General features: G+C 39.9%; 1 protein-coding gene across 3 annotated transcripts in view; it reads left to right on the top strand.

The window, feature by feature from the left end:
- Positions 1-21902, top strand: part of Prim2 (DNA primase subunit 2) — a 250298-nt gene that overhangs the window by 164498 nt on the left and 63898 nt on the right. For all 3 annotated transcript variants that reach the window (XM_057794656.1, XM_057794657.1, XM_057794658.1), the window contains one exon: positions 4116-4183. In XM_057794656.1, the coding sequence (XP_057650639.1) occupies positions 4116-4183 (68 nt within the window). The remainder of the gene's footprint in view (positions 1-4115; positions 4184-21902) is intronic.

Raw genomic sequence — 21902 nt, 5'->3', positions numbered from 1 at the left:
AAATGCGGAGATGATGTGAAGCTTGCAGACTGTTGCCTGTCTGCATAAGGCATCACATAAGCGTCTCAGGATTAGGCACAACTCCTGAGTCCTCACAGCCATGTGGGGATGAGTCAAGATTGACGGTGTGGCGAGAGGAGTATTTTGTGCTGTGTGTATAGATCTTTTGGGGTTAACCTGGCTCTGTGTGAGATTTGCTCAATGATACCAATCTTTAAAGATTAATTTTTATTATTTTTAAAATTATGTGTCTTTTTGTGGATATGTGCATGTGAGTGCAAGTGCCCACAGAGACCAGAGGAATGTGAGCTCCTGGAACTGGAGTTGGTTGTGATTGTGGGTGCCAGGAACCAAACTCATGTCCTTTGAGGGGTAAATAGTACATGCAGGTGCCGAGCCATCTCTCTAGCCTGATAGAATTCGTTAAAACAAAATAGACCTAAGCATCACTGAGTCCAGTTGTAATTCACGTAACATTAGTACTTTAGAGATAAAGCCAGGCGGGTTCCCTCAACTTTGAGACCAAGCCACCGAGGGCTACATAGCGAGACTCTGTCACAAAAAAGCCAAAGGGGAGGGAAATCAGTCACTTGGTAAGCTTGCCTAGAAATAACACAAAACTTGTTTTGCGTCATTCAATATACTAGGTGTATTCTTCGGTCTAAGGTCTAAGCTATGCTAACTTGTGTGATGGTTTGTCATTTTATCTTCAGCACAGTGGTTGCACCTTAAGCTACTGCTATTTCCGACAGCAACTGTGAGTCCACAGTTATGGGCCTGCTTCTCTGGCAGCGCCTGGTCACTCAGGCCTCAGCCTGGTGAGAATTCTGTTCCCACAGGCAAGGGCTCTGTTGCTGCCACTAAAGGTAGCTTTACTAAATCTCTGTTGTTCTTTTTATAAATAAGACTCGAGATTCAAAGTCAGGAGTGAAAATGTGCTAGCTCAGAGAGGTTGAGTAGCAAATAGCTAACTTCTCCTTTCTGGCATCCAGCGGCATGACTCTTTGTTTGGTGGAGTGGAAGAAACAAAAAGAGTCATGCCTCTCAAAATCCATCCCTACTACTTTCAGTGCGTCTCTGTATCTCCTGTAGATGCCCTCTGATGCCCTCTGATTACTTTCTGTCAAGTAGTTGCCTCTTTACCCAAGGTTAATTTTATTTAACTAACACACATGCTAACTCAGGTCACAGTGTGATTGGATGTCCCCAACAATGTTTCCCTTAAAGTAGCTGTAATTTGGGATTCATACAGAGCATATTTTTGTGTTGTCTATAAAAAAACCCCGAAATTTGTAAATGAAATTTATTAGATTGCTACTTACTTTAACTTGCAGAAAAAACTGCTTAAAATATCTACTAATAAACATCTTGGTCTGATAGTATATTGCCTTCTGGGAAGGCTGATAACTTCCCAGTCATTTAGTTTTGATTTAGATTTAATTTTCGTGAAGGCAGGGATTTGAAAGCCTACCAAGTGCAGATAGAGATATGCTTTTTTTTCAAAAAAATTTTCATCTATTAATAGAGTGAGGTGCAAGTTCTTGTCAACATTCTGTAGCTAGCTTCTCCATTACACATCTGTTAGTTATTATTGCTAGGGCTGTGGCAGCTTCATGGTAGAATGGGGGAAAGAAACCCAATATAGTAGTTCAGAAGCTTGAAGAGTGTCCGTGAAGCTGGCAGTTCCTTAATGCCGGCTGCAGCAGTCACTCAAAGTCAGCATATGGGTTTAGGGATAGGTCCATTACCATGCTCCTTAACCCAAAACCATGCACTGTTTTTGAAAGTCCTAAATGTTTTACAAGTTGCAAAGGATAATCTTTGGAAAACATTTTACTCCAGTCTCCAGTTTAGAAGTCATTCTTGGTAGATAGTTGTCCAAATTTTCTTTTCGTTACTGCAATGAGCACCATGGACCAAAAAGCAACTTTTTATTGGGGAGGAAAGGGTTTATTCTATATTATAATTTACAGTCAATCAGGGCAGCAACTCAAAACAGGCACCCAGAGACAGAAACTGAAACAGAGGCCGTGGAGGAATCTGCTTACTGGCTTGCTCCCTCTGGCTCACGGTGTGCTTTCTTACACTACCAGCGTCACAGTAGCCATCAGGAAAATGCCCTTCATCTCTGCCTGTGCCTCAGTTGCATGGAGATGGTTCTTCAGTTGGGGTTCCTTCTTCTCAGATGGCACAAATTGACAGCCAAGATTAGCTGTTACAGCTAATTAAGTTCCAGGTAGAGAGGTTCAAAATTGAATTGCTCTGCTCTAGAAATGTGGTGATCCTCTACTGGCGACTCTCTCCCTGGGTTCTTCTTCCGTGTGTCTTGTGTATCAGGCTGAAACTGGACTCAGCCTCTCACTTTCAGTTCAGTGTTTCACTAATGTGGCCCCAAATAAAAATTTTGTAAAATTTTGGGCGTGAGATCATTGTTAATAACTTTAACCTGAAAGCCTAAGAGAATTAGCAGATTTTAGTTAGAGAAGAAATCAACTTATAATTTGAAAATTTCAGTCTTTTAGTGTGGGATAAATAAATAAATAAATAAATAAGCAAAAAGGAGGGGTACAGATACAGTCGTGATGGAATGCATCCCTAGTTTAGGGAAAAGGAAGGGGAGGGTGGAATAGGGATGAAGGACGGTTTAAGGAAGCCCCCCATTTGGAGGGAACGGCTGTCTAGGCAATGTGGTGTGGCTGAGAGGTGTCTGTTTTCATTAGAAAAGATGCTTTAATTAGGAAGCAGGCCATGGAGATTGACAGGTGCTTGAAAAAGTTCAGCCTGTCTGCTCTGTTCTTAGAAAATTGGCTTTTCAAATATCTAGATAGGTTAATTAGACACTTTTAGAGAATAGCTTTGGATCTGACGTGACATCTCTTTAACAACGAAAGTGGTATTTTGTAGTGGGATTTGACATTAAGGGTTCCATGATAGGAAGTGGTGAAGGTCTGCTTATATTATAGAGTTGGATAACTTTTCTAGTGATGACATACTAGACAACATTTTTCCTGGGCACTAAAAATCTTTTTGTGCTAAAATTGCACCACAATATTGTGTCACAGTATTATGTTTTATTAATAAGTGTTGATTGTTGACTTATGTGAAATTCAAAATATTTGCTATTCATTATTAGACATTAATTAAGTGATATTACACAGTGTTTTGGTCTTTTTGTTTTGGACCTATTCTGCCACTGAGTTACAGCCCACTCTAAAACTTACATTAGAATATTTTAATATTTTAAATTATAGCTCTATTTTTAATTTACATAGTATAAAGAGTTGCTTTAATAAATTGTTTTCTGTCTTCAGGAACTTTATATGAAAACAGTAGAGCTACCTGTGTAATACCAAAGGATGTCTTTTCACCTTTGACTTTTCCTAAGGGTCCCTTCTGTGAATTCTCAAATGATTCTTTTTAGTAGAGCTTGGCTTTCAGTTTTGGTCTCCTAGATTAATTTGCAATCATATTTTAGTATTAGATACTTTTAGTTGGTTTTGAGTCTTATTAGATGTTCTTGGTTTTTTACATCATTGTGGTTAATATTAAGGAAATTATGGGGGGAGTGTGTGTGTGTGTGTGTGTGTATTCCAGTTATTTCACTTTCATGATTGCTTGGCCAAAAGTGAAAGTCCCTCTCCTTAATGTCGTCATTATCTTAGAATCATACTGTAAAGTTAGGGTTTATACATGTTAACATTTAGAACTTTTTCCAGTTTTATTTTCAGAGATAATGCGCTTGTGAGTAGAGGCTTTTGAACAAACTCAGAGGATCAGGGCTCAGATGGACAGGGCTCTTTGCTTGCTTCCCCTTTTCCAGTTCAAAGCCCAGGAACTTATTCTGTGACCTCACGATGCTGTAGTCAGCTTTGTTTTGTTTCCTAAGACAGGCTTTCTCTGGGTAGTACGGGCTGCCTTGAGTTCTCCATCTGCCTGTCCCAGCCTTCCAAGTGCTGGAAATACGTAGTGATGTAATCCTGAGGAGCTAGTAATTCCTTGGCTTAAGAACAGAAGTGCCCCTTATGTTTGTGCACTGCCTGCCTGGTTTTCACCCAGCCCTCCGGTTGCCTACAGTGTGTCCCTTAGCGCTTTACTGACCTTTTTCTCTGTTTCAGCTAACAGCCAGGTCCCTGCCTGCTGTGCAGTCAGATGAGCGACTCCAGCCTCTGCTCAAGCACCTCAGGTAATAGAATTTTTGATGTTAAACCAATTATAATTCTTACTTGCTTGAATTCTGTTAATCAATATGAATACTTGCTATCCTTGACTCTAGAATACTGAGCAAGTTCATTTCATTCAACAAAATGTATAAATTATTTGTTACATTTAAATCAAACTGAGTAGAGGTGACCAATTTAATGGAAAAATATAAAATTTATGTGCATTTTACTTAAGCATAAAGGTATACTTTTACTTGAAATTTAATGGATGAGGCTTGTTTCTAAATATAAAAATAGCATAGCTTCAGTATTATAAGTAAAGGAAAAATGTGTCATTACTATTTACAAATAATATTTCTTCCTTTTATGCTTTTAAAAAACCCAGTATTGAGACAGTGGTTTTATTGAATTTACTTTTTCCCCTTTATCACAGACATATAAGACTTGCCACCTTATTGAAATTATTCTAAAAAATCATTCTTAGTGATTACATTAAAATCTTCTGTTACAGTTGTGTTATATATATTTATCATTATATTGAAGATACTTAGGGCTTTTCTAGTTCTTTTGCCTGCAGTAATATAATTGAAATGATCCATGGGAGATAGATAATGGCAACCATGCAAGTTAAGCCAACTAAAAGTGTATGAGTCCTACTAATGACCAGACTAAGAATGGGTCATAGCATGAATATTAAAAACCGAGAGAGACAGATATTGGGGTTCAACCTGAAGATCAGCAAAGCAAAGCAAAGCAAAGCAGCCAAGCTACTAGAGAGTTCTTACCTTTATGAAATCTTCAGACTGAAAAAGAGGGAGTTCCTGTTTCATCCCGCCTTATATTCCTCTCTAGTGATGGGGTTAAAGGTGTGCACCACCACTGCCTGGCCTCTATGGCTAGTGTGGCTGCTGGGATTAAAGGTGTGTGCCACCATTGCCTGGCCTGTATGACTGATTAGTGTGGCTGTTTTGTGTTCTGATCTTCAGGCAAGCTTTGTTTATTAAAATGCAAACGAAACATCACTACAGTGGGGTCATATCTCCAAAATGTCTCTTGGTGCCCAAGCTCAGGGTGCATTGTTTTAAAAGACAAAACCCATAATACATCAGTGCTCAAGGCGGGGTCATATCAGTGAGGGGTTTGTAGTGGCCTAGTAGCATCTTTATTCTTGCAAAGCTCAGCCGTATTTTTCAGGCACTTCATGACAATTATTTTTGATTTATGCTTCATCTTAGTTATTTTATTTTTATATTTAAGCTTGTACAAGCATCAGTTTTTTTTTTTTTTTTGGTTAATATGTCTGAAATATGGCCAGGGTCACGAATATTCCCAAAACCTTGCCAAGGTGGATGTGGCTGTTGAGGGGCAGAGTGCTGAGAAATGTCCAGGCAGACACAAAAGATTGCGGCAGCTTAGTCACTTCACCGTGTGCAAACCCTTGCCCTTGTCTGTATTTTAGGCTATTTCATTAGAATAGTCTTTCAGAAGCAGAATTACATTGCCAAAATGTATGGACCACTTTAAAGATTTCAGAATGTAGTATTTCTTTTCAAAATGTTGTTCTGCTTACGTTCTTATACTGTATATGACTACCCGGGCTACTTCAGCCTTGAGAGAGGCAAACAGCCATGAACTGTCGCAGGATAACTTAGTCATAACGATGGTATTATGGTCACATGCATCTCAGTTCTCATGGAGAATGACTTTTAGACATTTTATTATCCATTTCTGTTTTATGCTGAGATTAACAATCTGTATTTTTTGCTAAATTATTGATAACATCTCCTGACTTTATTTGATCTCGGGTACTTAAAAGTATAAGAGCTTGTAACGCTGTTATATTTGATACAAGCAGTTCTCTCTAAATTTTTATTTAGTCTACTTATATTTATATTGTGTAGTCAACGAAAGTATTGTTTCTCTTTAGGGTTTCTATTTTTTAAGTTTTTAAAAGATTTATTTACTGTAGTTTCATTTATATGCAAATTTATGAGTATTTTGCATTTCTATATGTATTTGTACCATGTTCCTGCAGTGCATGCAGAGGTCAGAGAGGGTGTCAAATCCCCTGGAACTGGAATTACCCAAGGTTGTGAGTTTCTGTGTCAGTGTGGGAGCTGAACCCTGGTCCTGTGCAAAAGTAACCAGGGTTCTTACCCCCGAGCCATCTCTCGCTTAAGCTTTCCCTTCTCTTTTGTCACTCAGAAATTTTATGTTTTGTTTTTTGTTTTTGTTTTGATTTTTATTATTTGCTTCCTCTTACCTTTCCTTTTCTCCCTCTGGTTCGGTAGCTTTCGTTTTTTTTCACGTAATTGCTTTTGGGGGGTAGGGATGGGAGTGTGATTAAAACTAGTGTTTCCAGAACCGAGAAACACACATCTTGTACACATTTGTTTCATATCCTAGAGTTATATTCATGGGTCAAGAAACCTAGACCTCAAGTTTGAGTATACTGTTCAGTCTCCTTTTTTTGTCCCTTCTAAATCTTTTGATTTTATCTTCAAAGTATCTCTTACTTCACTAGCCTGTGCTCTGCCCTTACTCATGCTTCCCCTCTCTGATACGATTCACATCACTGCCAGAGCTGACTATCTTCTTGGCTTTTGCTCTTCTGTCTATGTGCCTGTCCTCCTTCCCCAGCCTCCATCCTGTTTCCTTCTGTTTGAAGCCCAAGCTTGGTACTGCCTTGGATGTCCTGCTGGTAAGAACTGTAACCTGGTGAATGGGCAGTTCATGTGTCATGTTCTCTGGTCATGTAGTTCCCTTCTTAGTCTGGCCAAGATGCCTTCCTGTAAACGGAGACTTTGCTTTTGTTTCCCACTTGCCCAGACCAGAATAATCACATAGACACTATATTAATTACAACATGTTTGGCCAATGGCTCAGTTTTCATTTTAGCTAGATCTTAGTATCTTAAATTAACCCATTTCTATTAATCTGTGTATCACCACAAGGCTGTGGCCTACTGGTAAGTTTCCAGTGTCTACCTGACTCCACCTTCTTTCTCCCTGCATTCAGTTTAGTTTTCCTGCCTAGCTCTATTCTGCCTTGCTAAAGTAGCTTCTTTATTAAGCAATGATAATAAAACATACTCACAGTATACAGAGGGGAATATCCCACATCACCTTCCCATAGGTAGTTCCTTTCTCCTAGGCTACCTTCATTGCAGAATTTGATGCTATTCTTGTCTGCCCATTGCCCAGTAACCAGGATAATATCCGACACTTAGGAAGTACTATGTGCTTTGCAGAGTGATGTTCAAGTTATGCCATTTATGTTTTCTTTTTTCTTCTGAATGAAATTTTTATTTTGTATAAATTAATTTCCCCTGATAATTTTGCTGGTTCAAAATATAAGTCAAAGAGGTTGACTCTTGGTGCTAGTGAATACTTGATTCCATGCAATCATGATGGATTCTTCATCTTTCTACCTCAATATGGTAATTGTCATCTAGAATTTAGATTAACTACTGTCATCTCTTTGAGTCCTTGAAACTTGCACAGACTGTATATTCGTTTAAGGCTTTTATTCTCTGTGGAGTTCATTCATGACTGGTTGCTAGGCAACCAGGACTGGATGTTGCTTTTTTATTGTTATTAAACCAAATGGCTTCTTATTTTATTACTGTGTCAGAGACATCTGTAGGTAGGGTGGCAGCTGGTGTGCATAGCTTGGCACTTCCTGTTCTACAAAGTAATCCTACAAAATGTGTGCCTTTCAAGTTCATTGGATTGTTTTCTGGCTTCAAGCACGATGATTTTCTCTTATCTTTTTTTTTTAAAGGTCAAAGTGGCAAAGAATTGGGCTCAGGGTTTAGATAGCTCAGTTGCTGGTGAGCATGAAACCCTAGAGATTGTCTCTTCAGCAGGACATCAACAGGGCGTGCGTGGTAGCACATGCCCTTGGGAGATAGAGTCAGGGTGAGCAGAACCTCAAGGTCATTCTCCTCTGTAGTAAGCTGCAGGCAGATCTAGGATGCATTAGACTCAGTTTAAAAAAAAATATGAGAAGGATGATCACTTGATCTGAGACATTCTAATGATAATCTTGTTAGGAAAAAATAAATTATCATTGATTTGCGTGAACTTTATAATTTAAGTGTGACCTAGAGGAGATAGACTTTATAAGGTGTTATTGAAGTCATTATTTGTTCTAACTTTGATGTCTCTAATGATCAAAGATGAAATATGAATAGCATTTGAATTAAATTTGTCAATAAATTTCACTTGGGAGATAATTCAATTACCTGTAAAAGTTGAAGGAGCAGTATAGGGGAATTGCTAAATTGTTTTACAGCATTTAGTCACTCAGAATTCATGTAACACTTTGCCAACCTAATAATCTAGGCCAATTTTAATATATACATATATTAGAATATATATATCTAATATATACATATATGTATATATATGTATATGTGTGTATGTAGATAGATAGAAAGAAAGACAAGATATAACATCCATATTTTTCATTAAATTCAGTTCGCTTATTAAAAGTTAAACACACAAAAGCATTTGCCTCAGTATCTTATAGAAGTAAGTTTATTTTTACTCATTAGTAGCATTTATTGGCTACTAAATTTTCCATTATGAGTAAGTGAGACACAATTTGTTATTCAAGAATTCACAGGCTTGACTTCATCCAAGAGACTGGCGCATTAGCGTGTTAAATTGCTAAGCTTTTGATTGTGAGTGGATGACAAGGCTTTATTAATTTATAAGGACTTATGATAATTTCCTTAAATGATAGTACCAAGGCCCACTTGCTTTTTGGTATTTGTACTCTCTAGTTCAGTAGTGTCTCAGATTGGCTGCTCAGATGGAGGAAGCCTTAATCCTTCTTGTAGATAGTGTCATTAACAAGAGAATAGAGGAGGAGACTGTGGTTGCTGTCAAATTAATAATTTAAGACAATTTAGTCTGGAAATGATTGTAAGGCATATGTAAATGATATATTTAGTGAATAGCTAGCTACAGCCTACACTGTGAGGGTGATTTTTATATGAGAAATGCCTGCTGGTCACTCTGGAGGTGATTGTTATAGAAGAGAGAGTGAAGGAGGAGAGGAAATGACTTGAATAGAGGCCACAGCATGTTTGGTGTTTGACCTCTGTGGGGCAGCTGTGGAAATGGGAGATGAGGAAGAAGAGAAACTAGAACCACCGGGGAGAGATCTCCCAAATGCCTGGATCACACTGAGAGGATACTGTTTCAAAGGCGGTAAAGCCATGGTTCTCAACCTCTGGGTCATGACCCCTCTAGGGTCTCATATGGCTATCCTGCACATCAGACATTTACATTATTATGATTCATAACAGTAGCAAATTGCAGTTATGAATAGTAACGAAATAATTTGATGGTTGAGTGTCACCATAACACAAGGAGGAACTGTTAAAGGTCACAACATTAGGAAGGCTGAGAATCAGTGGACTAAAGGAAAGCTTAGAGCCCTGTCACACACCACAGGAGAGTCAGGTAAGAAGTGAACAGTGCCTATTGACATAAGCCCCAGAAATCAGCCACAATGTATAACAATGGCACAGTTAGGAAGGAGGAAGCGAGACAGGACGTCCATCCACACTCCTTTTTCTAAGGGCAGGGAAGGAAGGAGGGCTGCATTCCTGGGCTTCTTGGTTGAAGAAAGTTTTAGTTTTTTGTTAAGATTGCAGAGATAGACATATTTACAGGGTGGGGAAGGGTCATGGGCGTTAGAGGGAAACAATCAAAGGAGGAAGGCTGAGAGGGCACCAAGTGAACAGGATTGAGCACTCAGATTGGTTGCATTTGCATTGTATGTCAGTTCCTGTTCACAACCCTCCCTCCCGCGCACACACCCTGGAAATAGCAAGTGGACATCGTTGTTTCTGTTTTTAAAAGTTGACAGAAAAACTTTAGAGCAAATTTTCTTCATGAAGCTTAGTTTCTTTACAACTACTGCCCATCTTTTTCCTCAGATGTCAGAGAGAGACACAGTGATGACTTCCTTTTTCCAAGGTGTTGGGAGATTGAGGCAAGGGGATGACTTGAACCATGTGATGAACACAGTAAGACCCTGTTTTGTAAACAACAAAAAAGGGTGATGAATGAATATTTCATAAATTTTTTTTCTTCAAAATTCCTATTAGGAAAACTCTTAAGTTAGGAAAATTAAACTGGTTGTGACTTGCTGAGGAACCAAACAGAATAACCAAAGAAACAGCAACAAGCCGGGCGGTGGTGGCGCACGCCTTTAATCCCAGCACTCGGGAGGCAGAGGCAGGCGGATCTCTGTGAGTTCGAGACCAGCCTGGTCTACAAGAGCTAGTTCCAGGACAGGCTCCAAAAACCACAGAGAAACCCTGTCTCGAAAAAACCAAAAAAAAAAAAAAAAGAAACAGCAACAACCCCCTCATACACAAAATTCTAGAATAGGGTGGAAAAGTTGTGTGAATAATTTCTATTTTCCTTAGACCACGCGTTAGCCCCGCCATTAATGAGCCACATCTCCTTGTAAGTTTGTTGTTACCCTGTGTTCTGCCATTGCATTTTGTAGGCATGGTTGCTAGGAGTACCGATTTATTTTGAGCTGTCCAAAGATCTGTGGTCATGTTCCCATGAATCTCGGCCTTCATTGTAAATGAGAATCTTTTACTGCTTTGACCCTGGAATCCCATGGGGTAATATTTATAAAGTAATATGACTTTTTAAAACTATGTTTCTTTACTCATGTCTGTGGGTAAAACAACTTTTAAGAGCTGATTCTCTCCTTCTACCTGTGGTCGTGAGGATCACACTAAGGTTAAAGATGATGGCAAGCACCATTCCACCAGCCCTCAGGATGTATAAAATACACACTATTTCCACTTATTATATCACTTAGAATTTAAAGTATGAAAGCATGAGATTAGAGAGGAAAACTTTATACCAGTTTTACGTGTAATAATTTGCATGAGAGATTTTTATCTCCTTGAATATACTGAAGTGTCTCTCCATAATGTGTGTATTTCTCCTTGCCCCTCCACTTTAGCATAGGGAATTTGTATGTGTGTGTGTGGGGGGGGTCAGGTTTTTCCCCAATCATATTGACTCTCAATAGTGTGTATATTTCTCCTACATCCTTCCACTTCAATATAACAAATAGCGGGAGGGCAGGATGTTGCCTATCAATCTAATAGTGTCCTAATTTAATGTCTTTTCTTTATTGAAAATAAATAATTTTAAAACTGTGTTTGCTATACTGCGTCTTCTAATTTTATCATCCTGTTTCAGTTCAAGAATGAATTGAACTTAAAGATAATATAATATAGCAGAGAGGAGTGTTATGTGCAAAGGATTGACTTTTTTTTTTTTTTTTTGAGACAGGGTTTCTCTTTGTAACAGTCCTGGCTGTCCTGGAACTCTGTAGACCATCCTGGCCTCAAACTCACTGAGATCTGCCTGCCTCTGCCTCCTAAATGATGGGATTAAAGGCATGTGTGCACACACACCCCTGACTAGGAGTAACTTTTTGTTGTTTTCTAAGACAGGGTTTCTCTGTAGCTTTAGAGCCCATCCTGGAACTAGTTCTTGTAGACCAGGCTGGCCTTGAACTCACAGAGATCCACCTGCCTCTGCCTCCTGAGTGCTGGGATTAAATGTGTGTGCCACCACTGCCCTGTGGTGTTTTTATTTTATGCATATGGTGCTCTATCTGCATGTACACTTGCATGGATGTGAAGAGGGCATCAAACCCCATTACTGAGGGCTGTGAGCCTCCAAGTGGTTACTGGGAATTGAACTCAGGATCTCTGGAAGAGTAGCCAATGCTCTTAACTGCTGAGCAATTTCTCCAGCTCTAGGCTTAACTTCTAATGCATCCAGAATGAATCAAATAGTTATACTAATCTGTTAACATCATTTAAAGTAATGAAATCATCTTTCTTACACTGTATTATCATGTCATATTATTATCATATTATATTATTATTATATCATATTATTATTAACTGCTTGTTTGATTCCTGTTCCTAGTGCAGTGCATTTGCTTAATATGGACATGTTTCTGTTTATCTGAAGAGTGCACCGTCACTAATCTTCTGTCAGACAGGCAGCCTCTTAAGAAAGCTTTTTCTAGTAGGCATAGTGAGCAGGTGAATAAGCTCTCATTTTCAAGTCCAAACATTGTGTTGATATTCATGTGTCAGTTGTGGTAAAAATGAAAGTAAATGTTCAAAAATGGTTTAGTAGATTCGGGCTTACACCAGCCAAAGTGTGCAATGCAAACCTTGCTGATGCGAATCACACAAGCGTGGCTGTTTGCTAGCTCTGCCTCGTCACCTGTTCCCAGTCTCTGGCAGTGCCTTGAACTATTTATTTCCTTTTATTCATACATCAACACAAGCTTTTAGCTCACTGATTATTGCAAAGGTCTGTGTAATAAGTTAATAGGATTATTATATTTAAAGTTATTTGGGGTCTGTGTAAGAAATTAATAAATTATATGCTTTCAATTTATAACCTTAGAGTTACATTTTTCCGTATTTATATCAATGATCATGTGTTCATAAGAATATTTGCTAAAAGTTGACCTTTTGTTAGAAGTTACCCATTGTATTACTCTGATTATGTACAAAAGAGTTACTAGATATGGCCCTGTAGCTACAATATATTTTCTAGGGGGAAAAGAAGCAAAATTTATGAACACATACATGTGCACATATGCCTAATCTAGAGAGAAGGGAAAGTAGAAGGACTCAGGCAAGGCCGTGTGCATGTGGATCACTTAGGGTTGGAGAGATGGCTCACAGTTAGCTGCATGCACTACTCTGCAAGAAGACCAGCATTTTGCATCCAGGACTCACGTCAGGTGGTTCACATCTTCCTGTATGTAGCTCCAGCTTCAGGGCATCTGACACCCTCTCCTGGCTTCTGTGGGCACTTGTACCCATGTGTACACACAGAGAAAATTTTAAAAATTAATATTAAAATAATTTAATGCCAATTAGTGTGCTCAGTAAAATATGCAGTTATGTCACATTTGAAAAAGAAAAGACAGAGATAAATTCTTGCTCCCCAGCACAGCCATTGCTGGCTTTGTTGTAACCATATGAGTATTTGTATGTTATTATAAAGCCATACTTTAAAACAGGTCTTTCACGTAGTGGAAAATTCGCAAAGTAGAAATTGATTTTCATGTCTACATATTGTTCAATGGAGGGCAGCTTTATCTTTCGCTTAGCTGCTCCCCTTCTCTCGAATCTTTAGTTTCTGTGTGACTAGGGGAAAGGTACAGTAGAGAAGAAACATTCTTAAATCTCTTGTTCTATTTTTTTTCTAGCATTGATGGGCCTCTAGAAGTAATAAAATCCGTTCTCCTCTGCTGGGTCAGTCCAAAGCTCTCACAAAGTGCACCGTGGTGAGGGTGGAGAATGACTTTCTGAGAAGGCCTGGGAGCGCACTGCAGTGCCTGCTGTGACACACTCGTTAGCAGCTGCAGATGAGTTATGTGTTAATCAGTTGACGTTGAACCTGTGCTGTTCCTTCCAGCAGCCAGTAGTCAGACACAGCTACCCAGCGCTTGACTAGTATACCAGAGGAACTGCACTTTAAAATAGCGGGGTGGAGAGTTCTTAGTATAAAGAGAAGTTAGGTATGGCTCGCTATCAGTGTCTCTGAAGGACTTAAGTACTGAAGGCTTGGCCCTCATATAGTGGTGTTCAGAGGCAATGGATCTCAAGGCTTATAGCATTGTCAACCACAGAAGCCACTGCTGGGTTAGTAATTGAAGTTCTGGTTGGGAGTTGGAAACTCAGGAGATGGGGCCTAGTTAGAGGAAGTAGGTCACTACAAGGGTGCCCCAAGAGGCTGTATGTTAGGTCTAGCCCTCATTCTGTATCCCTGTGTGTGTGTGTGTGTGTGTGTGCGCGCGTGTGTGCGTGCATGCTGTGCTTCTTGGTCACCACAAAGAAAATAGCCTTTCTTCTCACATAGTTCTGTCTCCATGACATTCTGCTTCACCTTGGGCCCAAAGCAATAGAGTCAACTCACACTTCTGAAAACATAACCCGGTCTAAGTAGCTTCTGCTGGAAGGTGATTTTCTGAAGTATTGTCACAGTGGAAAGATGACTAACATGGGGAGCTTGTAAAAGCTACCCTTAAAGGGTTGTGGTAAGACAGGTGGGTAACTCACGGTCATGATAGCTGTATAGGAGGGTGGACCTTTACTTGGTGTAGGTTTTGGCTCTTTGCACACCTGAGCTGGTCACCTGTAAAGGGCTATAGCAGAACATGCACAGAGGAGAAACGTGCTTCCTACATGACTAGCACCCTCCTGCCTCAGCCAAATGCTAAGAAAGATGACACGTGTGTGAGCCCACCCCTGACTGCAAAGTTCTTCATGGCAACTGTGGAGGTTTAGATGAGAATGGCTCCCATATATATTTGCTTGTGTAGTGTCCAGTTGTGGATTGTCTGGGAAGGATTAGGAGGTGTAGCCTGTTGGAGTACATGTGTTCTTGTTGGAGGAGGTGTGTTCTTGGGGGTGGGTTTTTAGGTTTCAAAAGCCCCCCTTCTGCCTCCTTCCACTCTCTTATCCCCCTCCCACCTGCAGCCTATGTTTCAGGATGTACAGCTCTCAGCTACTGCTCCAAAGCCGTGCCCGTCTGCTTCCTGCCATGATAACAATGGACTAAACCTCTAAAACTCTAAACGAGCCACCAATTAAATGCTTTCTGTTGTGCGTTGCCTTGGTCATGGTGTCTCTTTATGTTCTACATAGTACAGTAACCAAGACAGCTATAGCAACTAGAAGAACAGTCATTTTTAGTTGTTTATGTGGTATTTGTCTAGAATGCAGTCTCTATGAGAGTAAAGAATTTGCTCACCTCGTTTACCTGTGTTTCCTCATTACTTCAAACAGTGGCTGCCATAAGACCCCAGTGACCGTGCGAATCTAGTGAATGAGCGAATGAATGAGTGATAGAAAAATTTTAAGCTGTTTTTTTAAAAAAATTAACTTTTGCCATTTATTCTTTCTTCTTTTTTAAAAGTTGCTAAATATTGAGTCTTAATGAGATGGTAGTCTGTTGATGCTATTCTGAGTGTCTACCCCAGAGCCTCACTCATACTAGCCAAGTGCCTGCCCTACCCAAAGTCACAGAGCTTCTCATCATTTCCAAGGGGATGTTCAGCACTTTACCTTAGCAGAGTTCTGTCGTCGTTTTTGTGACTTAAGACTGTTCCATGGACACAGGGCTTTTTGCTCTGGGACTTGTGAGTCTCGGGGACTTGTATTTAAGTAACAAAACTGTTAGGAGTGTGATACCTGAAACAGAGCCCTTAGACACGATCATACTTCAGTGACTGTTCAAAGGAAAGTGTGTTGTGTGATTCTTTGAACTGTGACTTTTAGTAACAATCTTATTAGCTGTCGCCACACCTTTTGCTGCCCACCCACCCCTGCTAATATTGAACATACAAAGCTACACAACTTCCCCAAACATTGTATCCTTAATATATGTGAACAAATGTGATGGGATAGTCCTAGGATCCCATTGTATCCTTAATATATGTGATGGGATAGTCCTAGAATGCCATGGACAGGGTAACAGTTTCAGAAACATTCTGTCCTCTGGGAGCTATTTGTAAGGGAATGGAAAGATTTTTTTATATGTTAATATTATGTGTTAACTGTTGCTGAGACCAGTCTGGTTTAGGGATCGACCTAACGGGGGTGATGGGGAATGAACAAATGACAGACACAGGTACAGAAGAGCTAGGATTGGGTGGGGACCAGCAGTGGTAGTGGAAACACTATGCGTTTTATTCTGCACAGCACACAGGAGGGGCGGGGGTTGGCTGATCTCAGTAGGGTCTCTGTAGGGACCAGTTCTAGGCTGAGTCAACCTGGAGGAGGAAGCTGCAGCTGATGGTTTTTGCACACTGGTTTTAACTAAGAGTCAGTCTTTGGCCAACACCTGTACTCCAAGCAGGGGACGACTTTGCTGGTCCCCTGGCCATATGTGGAAGGCTTGATCACTCCTATGGGTCTGAGGCAGTGGGGTCATTGATGTGGCCATTCTCCTGACAATACACATTCACTCAGTACTTCATTCTTCCCATCTCTTAGTTTTCATTATTGCCTCCGCAGGCACCCTTTCTTAGTCTTGGGTATCCTGAACCAAACAGTCTGTCTCAGAGCGTCATTCATTACACACCTCCAGAATACGCACCAAGAGCGGAGAGAATATAAGAAACTTACTGGTGGTGTGGGCCACGTGGGGACAGAGAGCAGCTGTACCGGGGTAGCACTTACCTGCAGTCTGCATTCCAATTTTATTATTGCTACTGCTGCTATCCACAAATGCAGATTATATTGCATATTGTCTGATGATAGTTTTCTGTGGAACCTTTTTAAAAATGAAATTGAGTAAAATTCATGTCAGTGGAAAATAATTTATATTCAATTTTGACAGAGTTTTATTGATTGTGTTCTCATTTGGAATCACTGCCAGGAAAATCACCTGGACTGACACAAGTTAGATACCATTTACTGAGGATTTTAGCCTTAGGAAGAATCTCATTTCAGTTTCAGTGGTGACAGCTGCTGAGTGAATTTTCTCATGATGCCCTTCGCAGCAGGAAATGATATGTCCTTACTCCGGCTTCCCTGATTTTCTGTACACCCAATAAATCTACATTGCAGGGAGATTCCGCTTTCTAAACGTCTGAATAGCCTAGCTTAAGTGATCAGAGTGTTTTTTGTTTTTTGCTTTTACTGTCCAAAGTGGGTAAAACTGTGATTGCGCCATGCAGAGACTCTCGTCTCCTCTCTCCGAAACTGTTTTCCACCTGTGCCATGATGCCTGTGGCTTTATTTGAAAAGGTTAGGCTGGGACTTGGGATACTTTTATAGAATGATCCAAGAGATTGCAGCTTATTTTGAAAGATGCTTTAGTTTACTTTTTAATGCCCCAAATAAATATAATTGCCTGGTTCACCAAATCAGTTTTGATTACTTTTGCTTTCTTTGCTGCTTTCATGTTTTATGCGGTATAAAAAATATTATTAACTCAAGCCTGCCACACGGAGAGGGGTAAGTAGTGGTAACCTGTTTAGGTTCTCTGGACTGGGAAATGCTTGACAGAGACTGACAATGTATTTTCTATATTATTGTCTTAAGGACTTCAGAATTTCTCTGTTGAGGAAAGACATTCCTGGATGATGGGAGAGAAACCCTTTTACTGTAGCTCAGAACCATACTGGCATCTCATGGTTTCTTACAAATTAAAGAAGGGTGAACAGCGGCAGTTGCATTTTGAGGTGGACCAGACTATCCCAGATCACAAGAAGCACTATCTTGAAGCTTGGTTTTTCTTTAAAATGAACCTTAGTTTATTTTACTTTCACAGCAATCCCAACTCAAGATTGCTTAAGGGCAAACTATGCCTACTGTGTCTAATACCTAGTTTCCAAGTAGGTTATTTAAAAACAAGCTCTTTTGCAGTAGATGGAAAGACTCTTTAGATTTTTCTATATTTATAGCTTATGTTGTGCCTATGACTCAGGCATTTTAGTTTGGGAAGTAGAAGCGAGGGCAGGCTAGTGACTGTTCGGTAGGTATGCCTACCTAGCCCAGCCTTCCAAGGATCATTTGACTGTCTCTTGTCATTGTGCACTTGCAGCAGTGCCATTAGTAAAAACACAATGGGAATCACATGTATACTTTTATATTGTGCACATGAAGATAATTTTAATGACACCTTCATACCTAAAATATGGTTTTAATGTGTAATTGACATGACAAATTATTGGTGAAATATTTTACATTATATCATTGCAAGTATTTGAAATCAATGAATACATTATTCTTATTGTTAAACATCTTAACTGAGAAAAAGACAAATTTAAGTGCTCAACAGTCATTAGTCTGGCAGTTCCTAGCTTATGTGGAAGTTCTTTTTCTTTTTCTTTTTTTAAATGCATGAAGTGAGTAAAACCGATTGTATGAAGTTGAATTCCATTTAAATCTCCTGCATTTGAAGCTGAATTTTACCTTTGGAAATCTCCTAAAAAGTAAATATTGCTTATAATGATAGTTTCTAAAAAAAAAAAAAGCTTCCAGATATCATACATCAAAGGACACCTAAATGCTTCTACCTCAAGGTTAAATATTTCTTACAATGGTATAATTAAAAAAATAGATAAAAAATCATCTTCTAGTATTTGTTGGAAGAGATAAGTAAATGCTAAGAATAGAAAAACAAAACAGCAGTGGAATGGTGAGCTACACCTTAATGAAGGCAGAAGCAAGGGGATCTCTGAGTTCAATGGCAGCGTGGTCTACCTTGTGAGACCTCGGCCAGCCAGGACTTTTAACAACAAGAAAACAACCAAGCTTGTTTAGGCGAAGGTGATGGCTCCAGTTAGATGAAAGGCACAGTGATGAAGTCTAGAAATTTCCTGATCTTTGATGGCACTACCAGGATTCCATTTTAGTCCCTGTCTCTCGCAGAGAGAGATAAAACCCATGACTTCAAGATTCTGAGAGCCCTGCTTACTTCCTTGTCTGGGTCTCCAGGACTGTTCTGGGTAAACTGGGTTGACTGTCACACACAGGAAGAAGACTTGCAGCCACGACCTCACCCTTACAAACCTGTGTTTTCACTCCTTAAAAGGAGAAGATGAATGGAGGCACAACTGTCCTTGAGAAGCTGACTTTTACTTCATGTTTGTAGTAATGAGGGGTGATGTTCATCTTGTGCTTGCCATCATTGCTACAGCATGGGGAGATTTCCCCCCTCCTCTTAACCAGCTGATCTTGTTGGGAGACCCACAGGTCCACTTTTGTCTGATTTCTGTTTGTTTCTGTTTCAGCTCTTGGTTCCCACATTTCTGACAAACGCCCCCACCAAGGGTGTAAGTGTTCAGTTGTTATGCATGTGCAACCAATAGCACCTACATTTCTGTGCTTCTGCCAAGTCCAGAAGGTCCGCCTCTCACTTGGGAGTCATAGGTGCATGTGTACAGATGTGTTTTCCAGATTTATCACTTTAGATACTCAATGGCTTATTTATTTAGATATTTATATTTTCTGTAAATTAGATATTTGTATGAGATTTTTGGAAAAACTACTTCATTGTGAATGAGTTATCTGTCTTTTTGTGTCAGTTACTTATCACACCCATATTCCCCAATATTGCATTGATTTAACAGGGTGAAAGGTAGTACCCTATAAACTTGGTTATATAAATATGGGTTTGGGATTGTGATAGTTAATCTTGATTGTCAACTTGACAGAGACAAGTCTCTGGGCCTGCCTGGGAGTGTCTAGATTAGGTTAGCCTGTGCGGATATCTGTGAGGAATTATCTCTCCTTAGGTTAACTGAGGTGCTACCAGGAATGCCTGTGGCAACAGTTCTTGGCCTGAGCAGTGTTTCTTGTTTTGTCTTGTAATTTAGTAATTAGGATTTGTTATATAAGGACAACAACTGAGTTGTAGGGAGAAACTTATTTGAGTCCGAGTGTCTAATAGCATTCTTAATTAATTAGTTATTTTTTATTTATTTATTTTTTTAAATTTATTTATTTAAGATTTCTGTCTCTTCCCGCCACCGCCTCCCATATCCCTCCCCCTCCCTCAATCAACTCCCCCTCCCTCATCAGCCCGAAGAGCAGTCAGGGTTCCCTGCCCTGTGGGGAGTCCAAGGACCTCCCACCTCCTTCCAGGTCTATTAAGGTGAACATCCAAACAGCCTAGGCTCCCACAAAGCCAGTATGTGCAGTAGAAGACCCACTAGATAGCATTAATTAGTTATTTTTGAGACAGGGTTTCAGAGCCCTGACTGTCCTGGAATTCATATTATAGATCAGGCTGACCTCGAACTCACAGATCTGCCTGCCCTTGCCTCCCAAGTGCTGGGATTAAAGGCTTGTGCCACCACCTGGCTTATAAACATTTTTTAAAGATGAGTTCCTCCTGCATCTTATTCACTGGTCAGTTTTGTTAAGGCAGTGACCAGGTTTATTTTCCTGGCACACAGCACTGTTCCATCTTAGCAAAAGGACACTCTCCTTTTACAGCCCAGTATCTTCAGAACATATTCTAATGCAACCGAGTGGCCATGGAGTCACATCCTTCCTGTTTTTGCTACTTTCTGTGACCCCAGAAAGCTGTTGTACTTCAGGAGCTTTTGTACAGGCTGCTCCGGCAAGTAGAAGGTAACTTACGTATAGAAAGCACAAGTAAACTATTGGAATTCGTAACCTTTACTACTTGTGTTTATGAATGAACCAACTGGTGTATAGTTTGTCTCCTTCGTTTTATATTTATGGCAAATTGGTGATTCAGCTAAGACATAAAAAGAGCCATTTTCAAGATTCTCTGACTAGTTAATGAAACCTTGCTTTTTGTATTTGGCAAGATAATGATTATGGATACAATATGACTTTAGTGAACCATTAAAATAGTTTTTAAAAATCTGTGTTTGGAAGAAATGACACTGTGATATAAAAGGTTAGGAATTAAACAGCTTTTATGGTCATTGATTTTTGCCTTGTTTAAAACTGAACAGTGGTGACCACGAAGCATCCTCAGAATGGATATTTTCTGTTGTGTTAGCATGTGTGCCTCCTATTTAAATTATTCCTAACAAATTTGCTGCTATTCAACAATGAATGAAAAAAGCATGAATTTGAAAGAAAGCTAGGAGGTGGATATAAGAGGATCTGGAGGGGAAGCTAGGAGGTGGATATAAGAGGATCTGGAGGGGAAGCTAAGAGGTGGATATAAGAGGATCTGGAGGGGAAGCTAGGAGGTGGATATAAGAGGATCTGGAGGGGAAGCTAGGAGGTGGATATAAGAGGATCTGGAGGGGAAGCTAGGAGGTGGATATAAGAGGATCTGGAGGGGAAGCTAGGAGGTGGATATAAGAGGATCTGGAGGGGAAGCTAAGAGGTGGATATAAGAGGATCTGGAGGGGGCAAGACAGGAGGTGGATATAAGAGGATCTGGAGGGGAAGCTAGGAGGTGGATATAAGAGGGTTTGGAGGGGGCAAGACAGGAGGTAGATATAAGAGGATCTGGAGGGGAAGCTAGGAGGTGGATATAAGAGGGTTTGGAGGGGCAAGGGAAGAGGGAAATGATGTAATTATGTTATACTCTCAAAAATTAAAAAAAGGCAAAATTGCTGTTACTGTTTCTTTTTATCTAACATCAGCATGACAAATTTATAAAACGGATGCATTTTTAAAATTTATAAAATAAGAATACACAGAGAGTTACCCAGTGTCGTGTCTCCTTTCATTTAGAAGCATTACAATAATGAAGTCGAGAGCTCTCTGGATATAATAGAGATGTGGCTCGCATTTCTGGGTTACCTGCAACAGTCCCCTTCAGGAGCTTTGGCTTTGGCACTCCATGTAAAAGCCAAAGTTGCTATCTCATGACCTAGTAAGAACTGTAAGGATTTTTATTCTTTGTGGCAGCATCGCTTGCTTGTGTTTTGTTTGTGTCTTGATCTTTGCATTGCTGTCAGTGCTTCACAATAAAAAACCAGGAAAGTCAGTCCTGGAAATACTCCAATGACCTAAGCAATGAAGTTAGTTACTTTTCTCTCTTGGGACCATAAATACCCAACACAACTTCACAGGGAACCTAGATTTCGGCCCTGGTTTCATTGTGTTGGGGAAGGGAAGGTAGAGCTCAAGATTCAAGAGCATGTGGGAGAGCTTCTTAGCATCCCCGTGGACCAGGATGCAGAGACCCTCAGTAGGACAGAAAGATG

This window comes from Chionomys nivalis, chromosome 19 (assembly GCF_950005125.1).
Source record: "Chionomys nivalis chromosome 19, mChiNiv1.1, whole genome shotgun sequence".
In the NCBI taxonomy this organism is placed as follows: domain Eukaryota; kingdom Metazoa; phylum Chordata; class Mammalia; order Rodentia; family Cricetidae; genus Chionomys; species Chionomys nivalis.
The sequence above is the reverse complement of the archived record's forward strand: the minus strand, read 5'-3'. Positions and strand labels throughout refer to the sequence as shown.